Source organism: Dipodomys spectabilis, unplaced genomic scaffold (assembly GCF_019054845.1).
Source record: "Dipodomys spectabilis isolate Male_0828 unplaced genomic scaffold, ASM1905484v1 ptg000018l, whole genome shotgun sequence".
NCBI lineage: Eukaryota > Metazoa > Chordata > Mammalia > Rodentia > Heteromyidae > Dipodomys > Dipodomys spectabilis.
Genome location: NW_024870695.1, coordinates 22,743,999 through 22,763,808, shown reverse-complemented (window position 1 = coordinate 22,763,808; position 19,810 = coordinate 22,743,999). Strand labels below are relative to the sequence as shown.

At 51.9% G+C, this 19,810-nt stretch overlaps 1 protein-coding gene across 1 annotated transcript in view; it reads right to left on the bottom strand.

Annotated features, from left to right (window-relative positions):
• Positions 1–19,810, bottom strand: part of Sdk2 (sidekick cell adhesion molecule 2) — a 230,419-nt gene that overhangs the window by 111,885 nt on the left and 98,724 nt on the right. The window contains exon 2 of the mRNA XM_042674176.1: positions 10,517–10,676. Within this exon, the coding sequence (XP_042530110.1) occupies positions 10,517–10,676 (160 nt within the window). The remainder of the gene's footprint in view (positions 1–10,516; positions 10,677–19,810) is intronic.

Genomic DNA, 19,810 nt, shown 5'->3' with positions numbered 1-19,810 from the left:
AGAGTCTCACTGACTTTCCTGCCCAGGCTGGCTTTGAACCGTGATCCTTAGATCTCAGCCTCTTTAGGATTACAGGTGCAAGCCCACTGGTGCCTGGCGAGTCTGCATCTTTAAATAGGAAGACAAGCTGGTGCTGTGGGTTTTTGCATCTGCCGTGTGAGGAACTAGCCAGGAGGGCACTGAGGACACACCGGATAGCTGGGCAGTGTTGCAGCTGGGGACCCCACAGAGGGCAGGGATGGACGTCCAGGGTGCCTGGGATACGGCAGCTCCTCCCTCCACCTCTGTCCACTGCTTTCTGGAAATCTCCTCCGGTTCCATCCTTTCCCATCCAGTGAACATAGGGGACACGGAGGGAAGAGGGCTCAGCGGACATCCACGGGGAGGGGCTGATCGGATGCAGGGGCAGGCATGGCCCCAGGTCCCCAGGCGCCCAGCTGGGCACCCTGGTAAGGTCCAAGCAGTGCCTGGTGGTGACCGAGGACATAGGCCCAGTCCCATTGCTGCCATTTGCTCTAGCCCCATTCCCTGGAAGCCATTTCTCCTTGAGCCTTGCTGTCCCAACTTCAAGACAGGGCGCTAGGTCTACAGCTTAAGGTGATTGGTGGCCACGCTCTCCCACCCCCCAGCACTCCTCTTCCTTAGGCTAGGATCCCAGGAGAAGACACCCCTATCTACTCCCAGCTTCCTCAGAGTGGAGGCTCCCCTACCCCACCACATTTCCTCCCAAGCCAAGACCTATTAAGGAGAGGGTGAGGAAAGAGGTTGCCATGGAAACGGAGCCAGCTAAGGTTTCAGAGGCTCTGGCTTCTTTTTCCGCCTTTCCTTGTACTCTGTGAACTTATTAGTTTTAATTGACATAATCATTACAACGTCCATGGGGGGGGGGGTGTCACAAAGAGCCAGCTGGGCCTCTTGCCCCGCCCCCTAGACCCTGGCCCTCAGATGTCCTCCCTGTCCTCCCTCCTCCCTCTCTCCCATGCATGCACCTCTCCTGTGGTTCTTCCTGTCCCTTACGGCAGACACTGACGCCGGCCTGGACCCCCCACATCAGGGAGGGAGGCTAGGACAGGCTGGAGTTTGGGGCTCACCAGGAGATGTTTCCAGATGTTTCTAGAAGCCGTGTTAATGATGTCAAAGGTAACTGGGACTGTTGGTCACAGCCCATAACCTCTCCCATGGGTGCCTTGGACACTCCCTAAGGTGGCCTGGGTGGACAGTTTATACGTCAGGAGCTGGGGGGGGGGGGTGAACACTGCCCCGTCCATCTCACACTGATGGGTCACTGACATGGGCCACCTGTGGGACAGGAAGTGGCAGCTGCTTTGGTGGTGATATAAATTAGGAAGGGCCTAAAGAGAGCCCCGCGGGGGACCAGAGAGGCAGCCAGCACTGTGTTTCCCCCCTCCTGTGCCAGACCAGATGGGGCCAAGCTAGGCCCAGCATGGCAGGACTCCTGTCAGGAAGGGCAGTTCTGGATCCAGCTGGGAAAGGCTTGCAGACACGGGTGCCTGTCTGTAGGATGTTGGCTTTGAACGCAGGGTGATGTCCCCAGTGCACATCTGCAGGGTCTGGAGGCACCGTGGGGTGCCACGTGCGCCTCTATGGGCATCCCGTGGCTAACAGTCAGGGCCACTACAGAACAGCTCCTGAGCAGAGCCCGCCCGGATGACAAAGAGCCCGCCCACCTCCAGTGCCAACAGCACTGAGTGGCTGGTGCACGGCCCCAAGGGCTGTGGGCTGAAGGCCCCTCAGAACGGTGCCACCACCCCTGTTGTGGGAGGCTGGGCCCATGCATGAAGACAGGGATCTCAGAGCCAGCCTCAGGGTCAGGGGAAGGACAGTGAGCCCGGCTGGGGCCTCCGCCTCTTCCCGCTGCTCTTCCTCCTCCTGCTCCTCCCGGCCCACCTCTCCCACCCTCCCTGTGGGTTACAACATTTCTAAACTCGTTAACTTTTAATTACTACCTTCCCTGAGCCTGAGCACACTGGCTCGGTGCCATGTACATCTCTATTAAAATTCAATTTATGTCCATCATAACTAATTCCTGCACTTCAGCCTTCAATTTTCAGACAAGATGTCCACACGCACGGCCTGTGGAACGGGAGCAACTCTCCAGGAGGCTGGCGGCAGACAGGGGAATCTGGCTGCCAAGGAAGAGGTCAGGGTTTCCCAGGACAGTGAGAATGAGGCCGGGGAAGGAGGAGGGGGTGGGGTACAGTGGTCCCATGGGAGAAGCAACGAGGGTGGGGCCCACAGTCATTTCTGGGGCGGCTCCCAGACTGCTCTTTTCCATTCACAGCCATCGAGGACCAGACACACTTCTGTGCATCTGGCCTTCTAGGATAAACCAGGCCAGGGAGGCAGGGACTAAGTCATTTGCTCAAGGGCAAAAGGGTCAGAGACAGGATGGGGACTAGTCTAGGATTGGCCATACTGGACCGTGGAAGGGAAGCTTGGCTGTCCCAGAGAACCTTTTCAAAGTGTACATCCAGGCACCTGTCATCTCAGCTGCATGGGGAAGCAGAAATAGGAGGATCACAGTCCAGGGCAGCCTGGGTATCAAGGTACACCCTCATCTTAAAAAAAAAAATAACCAGTGTGTAAAGGGGCTGGCAGGGAGACTCAAGTGGAAGAGTACCGTTTATAAGTGCAAGGCTCTAAGTCCCTTAGTAGCTCCCCCTCCCCCCCCCCCCCCTGCCGGCCCAAAAAGAAAGTAAGAAAGTAATCTTTCACATTTTTTTCCTTCTCTTGGAAAGGACAATTCAAGGATTCCATACAGATTTTGGCAGATAACAAATTCCTTGAGATAACCCACAGGCCCCATTTCTCCCGTTCAGCTACTTCCCTTTCTTGCCCTCTCTACCTCCTCGGCCACGCTGGCTCCTTGCCTCTCCTCTGGCCCCAGTGTGTCTGTCCATGAGGTTTCCTTGGCTTCCCCATCCTGCTCACTCCAGAGCCAGCCAGTGCTCTGGTCTGGATGTCCCCTGTGGAACTTTTCTTTTCATTTTTTTCTTTTTTTTTTTTTTTGTCGGTCATGGGGCTTGAATTCTGGGCCTGGATGCTGTCCCTGAGCGCTTCAGCTCAAGGCTAGTGCTCTACCACTTGAGCTACAGCTCCATTTCTGGTTTCTGTTGGTTTATTGGCGATGAGTCTTATGAATTTTCCTGCCTGGGCTGGCTTTGAACCGTGATCCTCAGATCTCAGCCTCCTGAGTAGCTAGGATAACAGGTGTGAGCCACTGGAGCCCCACCTATGGAACTTTCTTGATATCTACTTTCTCTTGATAGCCCTCATCCAACCCGTGCTGGTGTCACTAGCAGCACCCTTACGAGGTAGGGCCTGGCTGTTGTGTTCTGCTGCACTGTGAGCATGTGACATGTGGTCATGTGACATGTGATGTGTGGTCACCAGGCTGCACTGACTGTGTGAACTATGAGGTCAATTCCCCCCCCCCCCCCAACTGTCCACATGCCTTGCCTTGGGTCTCCCCAGCTCCGCCTCTGCCAGGCTGCTCTTCACTGTCCTCACTTCCTGCCCCAAACCGATACCTGTTGGAGGAGCAAGGGGCCATTATCTCTTGACACTCCTGGTTTCTTTAAGCTCAGAGGTCTGGACTTTGAGCCAGGGGGGGCAAAATAAGCTGGTTGCTGACTGCACAGGCCTTGCCACTGAGAAGCTGGTCTCTCCCCCCGCAGGTGGCTCTACCCCGCAGGTGGCTCTCCCCCCGCAGGTGGCTCTCCCCCGCAGGTGGCTCTCCTCCCGCAGGTGGCTCTCCCCCCACAGGTGGCTTTTTGTGAGTCGCTGTCCTGTGCAATCAACAATGTACACTGAGAGGCCCACAGTGCCACGCACAGATGGGCAGGCACGTAACCATGGCTGGTGTTTGTGAGACATTCTAACAGACGCACAAGACCCTGCCTGTCTGTCCAGGTCCTTCCCATTGCCCGCGGCACGTCCCTCACTGGTCACTCTGTGTTGCTGAGCACCTCTTCCCGTGTGGGAAGGAAGAGTGGGTAATTGGGCAGGCTCATCCTGGGAGTGCTCCACTCACGTGAGAAAAGGATCTCATTTTGAGACAGTCAGCTTTGGCTCTGTACCCGAGGTGCATCCTGGGCTCCTGCCATCTGATTTGTCTCCCACAGGTGTCTCACAGTACCTGCCAATTCTTAAAACAACAACCACCACAACAAAAAGTACTCAGGCTGGGCTCTGGTGGCGCATGCCTGTAATCCTAGCTACTCATGAAAGACCGTGAGCTAGTTATCTCTAAGTACTAAAAAAGCTGGAAGCGGAGCTGTGGCTCATAGTAGTAGAGTGTTAGCTTTCAGCCAAAAACAGACAAACAAAAATGGCAGGGGCAGTGCTCAGGCCTTGAGTTCAAGCCCTGGACCAACATAACAAACAAAGAAAAGAGTTTTCAGGACCACAGTAGTGAGCGTAGAACATGGGTGCAGAGTGCAATGTGAGCACCGAGGAGACCGACACAACTATACCACAGGTCCTGGTGGTGAGAATAACTGATTTGGCCCATGACTGCTGACACAGACTCCGTGGGTACCACTCATTTTATATCTGTCATGTCGTGATGGGGCTTGCCTGAGGATCGCAGGTGGTTCTCACAATGAGCCTCAGTGGTCAGCATCACTGGGCCCCATTCTGAGGGCTGTGGCCCAGGGTGACAGAGCTGTAGGGGTCTGATTGTACTCAGGCTTCTCCTAGCCATGCATGGGTAACTGCCCCTCCCCTAGTCATGTGACTCCTAACATTTTGGTTAATGACGTGCCACATCCACAATGGTAGTTCCATAAGATTATAACGGAGCTGAAAAATTCCCAATGCACAGTGACAACCTAGCCACCATCACATCACAGCTCACTACATCGCTCCTGTGTCGGCGTGAACAGATCTATTCCTGCCTGTCATACAGGGATACAGCACGGGTGGTCACTGGCCAGCATGTGATACTTGGAGAATCAACAATGGTAACAGGTTTGTCCATCTACTTCACTCAACTTTCATCATGATTTCCCTTTCACCCCTTCGAGTGACAGGGTATAAAACACTCATGGTAAGCAGTATGGAGTCAGGCCAGGCACAAATGCATATATGTCTTATGCTCACCACGGCTCTGTATTGCATTGAAAGGTCACGTCGTGTGAGCGACCAAAACACCGAGCACACTGTGTGTTGTTCACACAGTGACAAAACCACCCAAAGATGCATCTAGCACGACTGAACTTAAGATACTGAAGATTGCTTTTGTGTAATGGTCATACACACACATACACAGACACACACACCTCTCTCTGACACACACGTGTGTCTCTCTCTTAGGTACACACGTGCGCACATATCTCTGTGTCTCTTTGACACACATCCTACACACACATATACACACCTCTCACACTCACACGCATTTAGTTGCAAATCTTGCCAGGAATCAAGACTTAGAAATTGTCCATGAATATAAATCTCCTTCCTTTGGAGAATCAGGGTAGGAGACATAGTTAAATTTATGGCAGCACATCTAATCTTATTTTCTTGCAATGTGTGGAGTAAATTTAGCCATTTCTCTGCCTGAGAATTGGACATTATCACTCGACTTGATGCCAGGGTTTGTGAAAGACGAGAAGCAACTCGGAATCAAGCAGTAGTCAGAGAGCCACAAGATGCCAGGCAGGCCAGCTCCACTGCCGGGGTACCACTTCCGGTAGCAATGATTTCAAAGGGAAATCTGGAACATGCTGTGGGCCCCAAACAAGGAAGTGTTCAAAATTGAATGAGGACAGATCACATATGTGTAATTCAGCTTGAAGAGGCTCTATTGGTTAAATTTGGGTTTCGCTGAAATCAGTAATGATATGGATGGATGGATTGAAAACACTGAGTGAAAAAAACAAATTCTATTCACACATGTCAGTTGTGTATTCAAAAAGCAGTATAACTTGTAAGTTCACATTGATGTTAAATAATTTTAAGGGGGTACGAAGACAAAGATGTTTGCAAAGGAATCCCAGTGAGAGAGAAAAGAACACTGATCATCACCTTACGACAAAAGACAACCCTTCCCTTCCCACAAGAAAAGTAAGAATTGATTCAGGTAAGTCTTGCCCATGGGGGGCCGCATAAGCACTTCATAGGTGGCTCACTGATTACAAGGGAAAGAGATGCCTGCCCACCTGGCTGAGGGAGAGATCTGGTAGACATCACCTTGACCAAGTGGTCAAACCAATCAGTACCTCTAATGGGGCAAACTGATGGCAGGTGCCTTCTAGCACCTGGTGTATCCGGTACATCCATCTCTGCCACACATTTGCCAAAAGATTTAATATGAATTGAAGCTCAAGGATCTAACTGAACAAATTCACACTGAGGGATATTTGTAAAACTGGCTGGGGGGGAGGGGAGAAGATAAGGAATAGTTCTAGCCTGAAGGATTACAAACTGTCATGCAAATTAAAGGCAATGTGTGGTCTTTGATGAGCTCTTGTATCAAACAACAATATAATCTCCTTAAGTGCAAGTGGACAAATTTGAATATGGACTGTGTATTGATTGGGTAGCAGAATGGCGTCAGTGTTAAATTTCTAGCTGTTGTGGTTCTGTAGTAGAGTGCCTTGTTCCGATGTGATAGGTTTCTATAAGAAATTCTAAAGTAGTTTAGCAGAAATAGCACAGCAGAGAGAGAGTGCCATATCAACAATTAGTGAATGGTAAAATGTACACAAGTATTTCCAGTATTATATTTACCGTTTTTTTAAAAAGAGATTTAACAATTTTCAAGCATCTGCTGTGTGCCAGGTCTTCCCTGGGGACAAGGATGGCATCGTGGACACAGCTGGCTCCTACCTGTCCACCACCCTTTTCCTCCTTTGCTCACAGCCCTCCCCCTCCTCCCTGCCAGGTGGCTGGAGAATAGGGAAGGTCTGTGCCCTGGAATGGACATATGTTGCAGACTCTGCCAATTGTGGTGATACTCATGCCACCGTCCGCTGTGATTGGTCAAGAATGATCTGAGCTGAACCAATCAGAATTCTTCCCTGGGACTTCCTAAGTGAACCGTCTACTTGGAAATCAGGCAGATGTAGCCTGATTTCCTTCATCTTCTCAGGGTCACTGAAGTCTAAACTTAGAGGTGGACACAGCTGAACAGCCTAGAGGGAAGAGGGCCTGGCAGTGTCAAGTTCTAGGATATAAGGTAGTGTATCTGGAACTGGAGGTTCTGACTCAGTTCTGGTGGTTGATTTTCATTGTGTGATGTAAGTGGTTAGAAGGCAGGGTGTAATGGGAGGTGTCATGAACAGTCAGAAGAGAGAGAAATCTGTGTGTGCCGAAGAATAGAGAGAGCAGAGGTCAGAGAGATACTGAGACAACACAGGTGTACAATCAGGAAAAACTTTCTGTGTGTGTGTGTGTGTTTGTGTGCGCATGTATGCATTTGTGTATGTATGTGCACACCCTTAGTTTTTTTCACTCAAGACTGGCACTTTACTACTTGAGTCACAGCTCCCCTTCCAGCTTTTTGGTAGTTAATTGGAGATAAAAGTTTCATGGGCCTTCCTGCCTGGATTGGGTTCAAACTGGGATCCTCAGATCTCAGCCTCCTGAGTAGCTAGGATGACAGGCATGAGCTGGTGCCCAGCATGAAACACTTTCTGAAAGAGAAGGCATTTGGGCTGAACCCTATAGGACAGAGAAGATTCCAAAAAGGGGGTGATATTCCAGCTGGAGACAGATTGGGCAGAGCTACCAAGGCAGAGGAGAGAAGAGGAGATAATTGGAAAAGTGTCCTGAAGTCCAGGACAGTTTGTACTACGCTAGCTGGAGAGTCAGGTAAGGAAGATGGCAGCATCAAGAGCAGACCACCGAGTCCTGGGGGTCACGCTGAAGAGTGCAGTCCTGGCTTTGTGGGCACCGTGAGTTTTTCTTTTTTTTAATTAGAGGAGCCTCCTGACCAACCCTGTGTCCAAGCATCTCATTGCCTCATGCCAAGGCAGTGCTGCTCCTGTAGTGACAAGGCAAAGGGATGAGTTCCCCAAGTGGAAGCTCATTTATTTCCCCTGAATGACTTCCACCCAACACAGCTATAAAATGGTATATTTGCATTCTCCCACTGCTTTGTTTTGTAGAATTTGCAGAGCACAGTTAGCAGAAAGATTGCTAAGGATACACATTAAGGAAGCAATTGTAGCAATCCTTCCTCCAGTAGCAGCAGCATAGGGGGTGGAAAAGAATTCCAGCTCTGGAGTCTGACGACTTACATTAGAATCCTAGCTCCACAATCTGAACTTAGGGAGGAATTCTTTAACTTCTCTCAACTTCAGTCCGATCATCTGTAAAATGGGGAAATGAACTGGGCCTACTCATAGCAGTCCATGATATAATCAGAGTATGAGGGTGTGTGTGTGTGTGTCCCGAGCTTTAAACTCAAGGCCTGTATGAGGGTGAGGGTGTGTGTGTGTGTGTGTGTCCCGAGCTTTAAACTCAAGGCCTGGACACTTCTTTAGCTTTTTGATGCAAGGCTGATGCTCTACCACTTGAGCCACATCTCCACTTCTGGACTTTTGCCAGAGATAAGACTCTCACTGATTTTCCTGCCTGGGCTAGCTTTGAACCATGATCCTTAGATATCAGCTTCTTTAGTAGCTAGGATTATAGGCATGGGCCACTAATACCTGGCTTACATGCCAATGTTGACCATCTATTAAATTCTTCTCCTCGTCCCTCTCCCCACCCAGGATCAAGGTTTGAACTCAAGGCTTCATACTCTCATTTAACTTTCTTCTTCATGGCTGGAAGCTCTACCACTTGTGCCATGACTCCAGCCTAGCTTTTTGCTGCCTAATTAGAAATGCAGGGTCACAGATTTTTCTACCCCGGCTGGTTTCAAACTGCAATCCTTCAGCTCTCAGCCCCCTGAGCTGGGATTATAGGTGTGAGCCACCAGTGCCTGATACACTAAATTATTTTTTCACAGACAATTGTTATCATTGTTTTCATTGTTATCATTGTCATCATCATGGGCTTCATGAACAACTGGATCCAGCTACCACCTGGGTACTATCAAGGACAGGAGTTGAGTATTTCAAAGGTAGCCCATCCCAGGGGTGAGTGAGACTGGTTCTTTAGCTGCTTCTGTGCAGTGCCCACTCTGGAGTCCCAGCTGTGCAGAATACCACGGCAGAGGCTCTGAACCAGATCCAGAGTGGACTCTGCTCCTCCAGGGTCTTTCTCTAGCTCCTTCCCACAAGCCAAGGGCAGGCTGTGGCCCCCCATTGCACACGCCTAGCATGCCACCTGCAAGACCTTGGTGCCCACTGCGCCATGCCTACTACCCAAGAGAATACACGAGCAGTTTAGACACTGCCTGCTGCCCCAACTGAAAAGTGGGCCTCCAACAGACAGATTGTGTAGGGACTGCTCAGGGAGGCCCCTCTGGATTCTTGTGAGACGGAGGCCCACATCGCTTGCTTCCTGGCCCAGGTCTCAGGCTGCTCTTCCTGCTTTGACCTTTCCAGCTCTCCTTCCCAGGCTAATTGCCAGGTGACACCAGCAGATCCAGTGCAAGAGACTGGGCAGAAAGGGATCTGGGGGATGGGGTCCTCCTGAACTCCTGGCCTCCCAGCTACAAAGGAAGCTGTTCTTCTCTGGAAAGAGCAGCTCCTCAAGCAATTAAACCCCTTCCTCTCATTTGCATTCCTGTCCCAGGCCATAGATTTGTATCAACATCCCCGGGGCAAGACAATCTTGTTTCTCAACAAAACCGATTATGCACATCAGGCCTGGGGATTAATCACCAGCCACAGGCATGGGAGCCAATAATAATAATAAAAAAGGCAGAGATGGGAGGATAAGGCAGGAAGACACAGAGTGTCCTATTCTGTAGAGCCTGGAAAGCAGTGGGCCGGTGGCCAGGGAGCTGTGTGTGTGTGTGTGTGTGTGTGTGTTGGGGGGGGGGGGTGGGGTGGGGGGGGGTGGGGAGTAGCTAGCTGCCTGCCCTTGATTAGACTCTGTTCTTCCCTATTCCTCCCAACTTAGCCCTGTCCTGAGGAGAAACGGGAGAGAGGCCCAGGGGGACCTAATGTTTGGGAACCTGGGCATTCTGGGTGAACCACTTGCATGATCCACCTGAACTGTCCCCCAAATCGAAGCTGTCTCCCGCCTTACCACCCCACCCCAACAGCTCCTCAAGTCTGCTTCCCCAATGGAGTCAAGCCCCTCCCATAGAGGGCTCTGGCCCTTCATAGCTCACTGCTGGTAGTGATCCTGTATCTACAACATGGTCTTAGCCTGTCTTCCCACTTTTGTGTGGGAAGTACCCTAGTCCATCATGCAGCTCTCCTCTGCTGGGCTCAGTAGGGCAGGGCAGGCCCAGTGTCTCAGGAAGCCCTGGTTTGGGAGCCTTCTGTCAAGCCACCACTCCACACCATGGCACAAAGCCCCTCCCTCCCATTCCCCTTTGGACAGGGGCATTGTCCGGAGCACCAGGAGGACAGAGCGGGGTGGGGCTTGCCTGTACTCCAGGGAGAACTTGGTCAGCTCCCTGTTGTTGTGGAGCCACTTGAACTCCAGGGGCCAGCTGCCCTCAGCCATGCACGTGAGCACCAGACGATTGCCCTCCAGGTGCACCTGCGTCCGCACGGGCTCCGTCTTGAAGTAGGGGGCCACGTCATCTGCGGGAAACAAAGGTACAAACCACGTTAGCCCTCGCTCTGCTACGTGTGTTGGCCCACTCTGCTCCCAAGGCAGGCTGAGCTCCCCTAGCCCCAGGCTGCGAACCTCAGAAGGACTTGAACTTGAGCCTGTCTGACTACAGGGCATGGAGAGATGGGGCAGCTCCCTGAAACCCCTCCCCACACCCCAACCTCAGCCAAAGGCAGGATGGATTTCCCCAGAAACTCAAGAAGGTAGGTGGAAGTTAACTGCCAGGATGGCAGGTTCCTGTCTCGCTCCCCAGGGGTGGGGGAGGCTTCCAGGGCAGATGGCATTAGCATTCCTCCATGGCACATTTCCAGCCCTTGTTGTGAACCTGCCTCAGCCTCCCTGTTCATGCCTGGGCAGCTTCCTGGGGAGAGAAAGCCTGCTGCCGGGGCCAGAGGAGAGGGGTTGGGGGTTATGCATCTCTGTAGGGTGGCCACTCCTCTCTGGCCTGGCTCAGCCCACAGAGCCTCATGGCTGTCTTGACAGAGACAATCCCTCCCCCGTCATAGATTGACTGCTCAGGCTAGTAGCTTCCAATGGAAGGGAGCCTTTTTGTCCCTCTGGCCAGTGAGAAAGAGGGTAGAAGCGGAAGTAGGCAAGGGGGTTGAGGGAAAGATAGGGGAAGGGGAAGAGGAGGGAAAGAGGTCCAAGCCTGTCCTGAGACCCCTGACTCTTAGGGGTGTGTGTGGGGGGCCTGGGGGAAAGAGTCAGAAGGTGGTAACATGAACAGAGGCTGAAGTGTATGTGGAGCCCATTGTTCTAGGGTGCTAATGCATGCCCACTTAGCCACCCATGGCTCCAGGGGTTAGGACCCACATTTTAGAAAGGACACATGGAAGCTGGAGGATCAGCTACAGAGAGAGGCAGAGCCTTGCCTGCCCCTTGCTCAGGACTGCCCGACCAAGCATGGGAGGAGAGGATGGGCACAAGGCAAGAGCCGAGATTCAGAGTTGGTGTGTCCGCGGAACCCCAGGAAGTCCCTGAAAGCACGGGGCAATGAATACTGTGTCCTGAGGACCCGCCACACGTAGCTCAATGGCAGGCCAGGGGTCCAGCCCAGGCTTGGCCACATCCATCGGCCTTCTATGGATCCCATGTGCTCAGAGCCACTCGGGAAGCTGCTGGCCCCGCAGGGCAGGCCCACGTGTCTGACTTCCACGCCAGTGATGGAGCCTAGAAACATCCAGATGTGTGTGTGTGTGTGTGTGTGTGCTCACATCCCACCCCCACTGCTGCCCAGCTGGTAAGGTGGGCAAGTGCCCCATCCATGAACACAGAAGGGAATAGCTGCCATCAGGGCCAAAGAGAAAGCAATGGTGCGAAGCTGGCCTTGTGCTGGCGGCCTTGTGCTGGCCCTGGGGCATCTATCCAGCATGAGGTTCTTTCTTTCAACACCCTGGCAGAGATCATCCTGGCATTGGCTGATGCCCCAAGCAACCTCAGGTTGCTTCCCCTGTGAGCCCAGAGCCCAGAGCTACCATGCATTCTTTTTGTTTTATTTTGTTGGTCATGGGGCTTGAACTCTGGGCCTGGGCGCTGTCCCTGAGCTCTTCAGCTCAAGGTGAGTGCTCTACCACTTGAGCCACAGCACCACTTCTGGTTTTCTGAGTGGTTCATTGGAGATAAGAGGCTCATGGACTTTCCTGACCGGGCTGGCTTTGAACTGTGATCATCAGATCTCAGCCTCCTGGGCAGTTAGGATTACAGGCGTGAGCCACGGGCACCTGGCTGGCCACACATTCTTCTTCAACCAAAGAAAGGGAGCAAACAAAAGCAAGCAGAGGAAGGGGTTGCACAGGGTGGGGGCCTCTCTGCACCCCAGGCTGAGCCCCAGGACTTGGATCCTCCTCTCACACACAGTTCTAGCCAGTACGGGGCACCCACAATCAGGATCAGTCAAGAAGGACTTAATAACTGGCAGAAATCACAGTGAACCGCGTGTTGGTGGCTCATGTCTGTGATCTTAGCTACTCAGGAGGCTGAGTTCTGAGGATTGTGGTTCAAAGCCAGCTTGGGCAGAAAAGTCTGTGACATATCTGGGATGAACCAACAAAAAGTCAGAAGTGGAGGTCTGGCTCAAGTGGTAGAGTGCCAGCCTTGAGCAAAAGAGCCAGGCAAGAGCACAAGGCCCGGAGTTCAAGCCCTATTACCAGTACACACTCACACAGGCACACACACTGACGCATACACAATTGCAATATGTTTTGGGGTTTTACAACACAGCATCTCTAAGCCTTGTATCCTATCCCTAGGCCTATGTGCACGATCTTTCAGAATGCATAACTTGCAAAGGTTTGGGAGGCTCTTCCTTGAAGCCCCCACCCCTGTCAGCTCCCCCTGCTATGGGGCTACAAGAGAAAGCAAGCCTGTGGATGGCTCAGAAAGCCAATGCAGGCCAGGGGCTCCTGACTGCTCTTCCAGGGTCTATCTGGCCAAAGATGTCTTCATTATGAGCTTCACACTGCTTGCTTGCGGGCGCATCTTTCCAAAGCTTTGATGAGCCGTCATGAAGAACCGAAGAGCTACTGAAGAGCGATCGCTTTCCGAGGAATGACCGCTAGCTAGCTGGAGGTGGTCATCCTGCATCTCTCCCAGAGATGCTTGTGTGTCTGGGGGTCCCGGGCCACCTCCAACTGACACCAGGGAGGCTTCACCACTGGGGCAGTTTGCCAAGAAAAGCGACTCGTGTCCTCCCGACAGCCAGCTCGGCTCTCGGCTTAACAAATGGGCACATTCTCGCTTCAAAGGCGCATTCATACTCGCCAGCAAGCTTTCAAGAGCCCTTTGAATTGCGTTTTTTAAAAACCCTCTGTTCGCGGATGTCATCCCTCGTTTGTTTTAAAACAATAACATTCCCAACCCCCGGAGATTAAATCCCTGCCTGGATGTGGGGGCTGACTCAAAATCAGAACTCTGTGTGTGTGTGTGTGCGTGTGCGCGCGTGTGTGCACGTGCTCTGTACCCCGGCACCCCTGGCCACTGTCAATCTGCTCATGGGCAATTAGCTTCCATGTCTGCCTTTGCTAGTTTGTTCCTCAGGTCTAAATGGGAGCCTGGCAGCCTGGAGGAATGATGTGTGCTTGCATGTGCTGATGTCTGGAGTTGCTGGAGATGAAGACTCTGGAGAAGAGAAGGGAGAGGAAGGGCAAACCTACCTTGAGCACCTGCTGGGTCCCAGCTCATGCCCTCAGTGCTCCCATCCCTCCCCTCTCTCCCTCTAGCCTGGAATGAAAATCCTCTCTCAGAGCCCATGTGGATAGGGCATCCCTCCCACGAGGCTCCAGCTCTGGGGATCCTGGGTGGCCCAGTAGCCATGTGTCCAACAGCCCATGTCCTCTTGGGCCCACGCTCATCTGAGGAAGGATGGCTCGGGGTGGGGGGGGGGAGCTGGGAAGATGTCAGCTGGTGTGATGTGTGTGTGTGTTGCTCACATGTGTGCAGGGATACACTGTGTCCACACGTGTATCTGGGAATATTAGTGTGAGTGTGGGCACATCTGTTCATGTGTGTGTGTGTGTGTGTGTGTGTGTGTGTGTGTGTGTGCACGCACACGCATACATGGGCACATGCATCTGATTGCTGGTTGTGAATACATGCGAAGGTAGGAATCACAGGGCTCGGGAGAGTTACGCAACCTCTGCTCCTCAGTTTCCTTCTCTGCAAACTGGGAGTGTGTTTGCCATGAGGACGAAGTAAATGAATGGACCTCAAGTGCTTAGAACTGAGGCCGGCATGTGCCTAGGAGGGGCTGTGCTTACTGCAGGACCCCGTGTAGATTGCCACACGGCCCTGGAGGGGAGATGCTGTCCCGTGGGTGGGGGCGGCTGCTCTTCTCAGCCTTCCTCTAGGACGGCACAGTGCATACAACCTATGCCACTGCATGTACCCAGCAGCCTTGCTAGCCACCCTCACCCTCTAGACAGATAACCAAATGGAGAAATGTGGAGAGATGGAGTCAACACCGAAGGTACCATTCCTTCCACATTTCTTCATTTCACACCTCCACCCTTCCCCACACCTAGGATTTCTTCATTAGAATAAGTGATTCTAAAGTCTGCACAAAACAGCCATAAAAGAACAACCAAGAAAAGTCTGAGAAGGAATGGTCAGTGGGAAGAGATATGCGCAGACACTGGAGTATACTGTAAAGCTGCCATCATTTAAAAGGTGTGGTCTTCATGAATACACCAAAGAAGAAATGGGTCTCTGAGTCTAGAAATGGATCCAAATGTATATGGAGATTTTTTAATAGATGATGAAAGTAGAATTTCAAATCAGTGGGGGGAAAAGATCAATTATTCAACACATGGTTTTGGAACAACCCAGAGAAGCCATTTGGGAATTAAAAAAAAAAAAACCCACTTGAATCTCATCATCACACTTCATCTCAAAATAAATGCTAGAGGGATCGATGTTTTAAACATGAAAATGAAATTCTAAAAGAACTAGGGGGGGGGGAAATCACAGAAGTTTAAAAATACACAATGCTGGCAAAGAAAGCCTACCAAATACTTTCTGAGCTACAGACGCTCGCGAGACAAGACAGATCGAAGCCTTCAGCTAGATGGAGATTCTGCACAGACAAAAGTAAACCCATACACATGAAAGGAGTGAGATGAATAACTACGTGGATGAAGAGCTCATTTCTTCCCTCCTTCCCTTCTTCCCTCTTTCCCCTCCCTCCCTCTCTTCTTCCCTCTCTCATCCCCTCCCTTCCTCCTTCCTTCCTTCCTTCCTTCCTTCCTTCCTTCCTTCCTTCCCTTGTTCCCTTGCTCTCTCCCTCCTATCTTTGTGCCAGTACTAGGGCTTGAACTCGGGGCTTGGACACTGCCCCTTAGCTTTTTCACTCCAGGTTGGTGCTGTACCACTTGAACCACACCTCTACTTCCATCTTTTGTTGTTGTTGTTCGTTGTGGTGTCCTGCAGATAAGAGTTTCACAAACTTTCCTTCCAGGCCTGGATTGGAACCAGGCATGAGCCTTGGATCTCAGCGTCTTGAGTAGCTAGAATTACAGATGGGATCCACTTAGCAGTGCCTGGCTTTACATTTTCTTGCTGTTAAAAAACAAAGTTCCTGCAAATCACTAAGAAAGAAAGATGGCCAGTGCAATAGAAAAGAATGGACAAAGGATAGGAAACGCTCAGAGAAAATGACAGACGACTCAGGCGTGCAAGCAGAGCTACACCATACACCACTGGTGATAAGAGGGAAGCAACCGAAGACTCAGGATATCATTTCCTCCCCCCCCCCCCCCCCCCCGCCCCGACAGCTGCACCTCCAATGGCAGAAGTCTCTGTGCTGGCGATCTCTAGGTACACATTGGCAACCACCGTGAATCTGTGCATTCAAGATGCAGAATCTGTGATGGCTCCGGTCTAAGATTGTTTTTTCCCTTCAGGTGTAAATATGGATGTGATGCGGATGACAGGCCTTTCCTGGGAAAAGGGGTGGTCTGGGGAGAGCTGGGTGGCAGGGGTGGTTAGCTGTTGATGTTGTGGCACTTTTATCACGAGGATCGCAGACATACATTTTGCACTGTAGAACACACACATGAGCTGCTTGGATTTCTTGTTCTCGTTGTTTGGAGACAAAGTCTTCTCCTGTAGCCCGGCTTACCTCTGAATCTGCAATCCTCTAACCTTGGCCTCTCAAGTGTATTGGGATTGCAGGTGTGGGCCACCACACCCAGCATCAATTGCTTATTTGTAATTAGATATGCATCTGTATGCTTCCATGTAAGTATGTGTGCAGGGCTGGCCGGCACGGAGTAGCCCTGCTGAGGACAAAGGCCCCTGTGTATGATTCAGAGGTGCTACATGACTGGGGGGAATGGGAGGGGCTGTCCCTGACCGGGAGAGCCCAGTCCCTTGAACTAAGATCTGCCTTCAGCCAGACTTTGGCTGGTGGCTCACACCTGTATAATCACACACCTATAATCCTACTCAGGAAGCTGAGATCTCAGGATCTCGCTCTGGAGAACCTTATCTCCAATGAACTGGCAAAAAGCCAGAAGCAGAGGCATGGCTCAAGTAGTAGAGTGCCAGTCAGGAGCAAAAAAAAGAAAAAGCTGAGTGAGACTGAGTGGCACTAAGCTCAAGATGTAGCACAAAAAAAAAAAAAAAAGGAAAGAAAGAAAAGAAAAAAAGAGAGAAAGAAGAGAGAGAAAGAGAAAAAAGAAAGCACAAAGAGAAAAAAAGAAAAGAAAAAAAGAGAAAGAAAAGAAAGAGAAAGAAAAAAGAAAGAAAGAAAGGCCAGTAAAAGGCTCTAGCCCAGGGTTTCCTTCTAATTTCCTGTAACAGGTCAGGGGCTGAGATTGCCATTCACCCCTGATAAGCCCACTAAATACCCGCATTGTCATCCCTAGACTCCAGGCTCCAGGCTAAATAACCCCACACAGAAGCTAAGTTCAACTAGATGCCCCCCCCCCCCCTTCAGCCCCTTGGAGAATAATGTCATCTTTCTCCAGAGTGGCCAGACGCCCTCCACCTTACCTTCCAGAGACTTCCCAGGCAGCCTGGGAACTGCATCTCCCCTGGAGCTGGTCCCCTGGGATGGGGGAAGTTGGGGCAAAGATCTTTCCAGGCACCTAAGTGGTCAAAGGATGTCCATCTGCCCTCCAATCTGCCCTCCAGAGGGGCCTCTGGGGTCACCAAACACAGACAAATTCCTTTCCCTTTTGGAGGCCTTCCCTAGATGTCACTTCTAATAACAACAGCCCAGCCAACCTAGTGTCCCTGGAACAGGATGGGGGCTGTGGTACCTGGTCTTGCAGAACTTCTCTCCTTATGTCCCTTGGCCTGACCTTCACAGTCCCCATGAAGGATGTCTGGCTTGGGAGTCTGCATGCCCAGGAGCTGGCTGGTCAGGATGGGCCATGGGTCAAGGGAGCAGGGGCTCAGTTACCACCTCTGCCCCACCGAGTGTCTACCCACGCAGTGTTCTGTGTTCTTTACCTCTCTCAGGACCACAGGACCTGCTCAAGGGAAGGACGGTCACTACCTCCATTGTGCACACAAGAAGATCGAAGCCCAGAAAGGCTCTGTGATGGAACTCTGGCACCGTGGAATCGAGAGTTCTAGATATTTCAGTTGCCATCCCATCAGTCCCATCTCACCCAGGGCATCATGGGTAGCGAGTAAACTGGCAAGGGGTGGGGCGTTTGGGACAGGGTATTTGGGTGGGGGGCGGGGCTGGTGGCCTTTCTCAACCATGAATTCTGAAGCCATGCTATAAGTTAGGCCCATTCCCATGCCAGCTTGAAATGTTACAACCTCAGCCCCAGACTTGTGGGTGGGCGAGGGTAGAGGTGGTTTAGCTCAGGATGACCCTGACCCCTGGGATCCCTGTGGAGTACTAGGAAGGGCTGGTCAGCACCAGGAGGAGGGGGCTGGGGATGAAGGAGGTGGAGTCTTGAGGGCTAAACTGGGGACACCCCACCCAAAGGCTCTGCTAATTGCTGGTATTCCCAGGGGCCACCCCTTTATCTTGAAGGGAGAAGACCTTTTGCCACCCCTTGAGTGGGAGAAGATGAACTGGGTCTTCAGTCTCAGTTCCTAAATTAACTACAACTCGACAAGTGTCAGGTGCAAATTCACCTGCTAAGCCTCACCTGTACCTGTCTCCTCAGTGAAACAGACTGAAACCCTGCCCAGAGGCTGCCAGGAATCAGATGCACGTGTGTGTGTGTGTGTGTGTGTGTGTGTGTGTGTGTGTGTGTGTGTGTGTAGCTGAGGGCCAGGAATCAGATGCACGTGTGTGTGTGTGCGTGTGTGTGTGTGTGTGTGTGTGTGTGTGTGTGTGTGTGTGTGTGTGTGTGTGTGTGTGTGTGTGTGTGTGTAGCTGAGGGCATGGGGCAGGCGCCCTGTGCAGGCAGGCGCCCTGTGCAGTCATAACCCATTAGAAGGTGGGGATAGAGGACAAGGGACAGGGGCTGATGAGATTCTCCCTATCCATTTGCTGCTGCTCAGCCTGCCACTCCGGGAGCTCAGTCTCCAATGGAGGATTTCCCCTGGAAGCCCTCCAAATTCAACTCCCCAGGCCACTCCAAGCTGGCTCAAGGGTGGATCTTGCCAGGTATGATGCTTCCTACCTATAATCCCAGCACTAGGGAGGCCTAGGTTGGAGGATCTCCAGTTAGGGCCCAGCTTGGACTACAAAGGAGACCCTATCTTACAATGGAACAAATGATAAAACCAAAACCAAAAACTAAGAGTAAGAACTGAGTCGAGTCATGAGCAGAGATGGCTTGTTAGGTCCTGAACCAAGTAGAGACTGGAGTAGAGACAGCAAGGCTGTAAACATCTTTGTAGATGGATGTGCCTCATAAGATCTGAGACTCATACAGGTCCTCCTGCCACCTAAATCCAGTAGAGGGGCTGGACAAGGCCTGGCAGCTACCTAGGGCCAGGGACTGAGGGCCAGGAAGAGGCTGCAGGGCCCTGCTGGCCTCTGCTTTCCAAGTGGAAGTTGCAGAGGGCCTAACAGGTGTTCTTTGCACAAGTACCTTGCTGCCCTGTGTGGCCCTACCCAGCCAAGGGCCTCGGGCACCCCACCCCAGGCCCTCCATCCCTTTCCTTTCTCCCTTCAAGCTCCACAGATGAGATGCTAATTGAGGCCCCACCCCCGCCCCTCCTGTCTCTTGGCAGATGCCCGGTCTGCTCAGCTCTGTGCTGCCTGCATGCCAAGTGCTTCATTAGCCAGGAAAGAAGGCTTTCGCCTTCCTTAATCTAATCCTTGCCAGTGACCTTCAGGAGCCAGAACCTTCTGACAGTTGGGGGCTTGGGTGGGTGCAACAATCAATTATGCTGCAGCCTGTGCAGCTGCCGCCGAATGAATTTCTCGCTCAGAAAAGCGTGTTCAAAAAGCATCTAATGGAACGGATCATCAATTTGTTTGAATACACATCTAATCTGATTAGGGGGGTGCCTGGCCACCAGGGAAGCCTGTGTAACTGTGCCTCGACATGGCTTTGGGGAATTGTAAATGGGGTGGCAGGAGCCTGGGCTGGGGAAGAAGGGACATGTGCCCGACCCCAATTCCCAGTCTCTCGTCAGCTGGGCCCATTGTACAACCAGCCAAAAAGTTACAGAGAGGAGGAATGGAGGA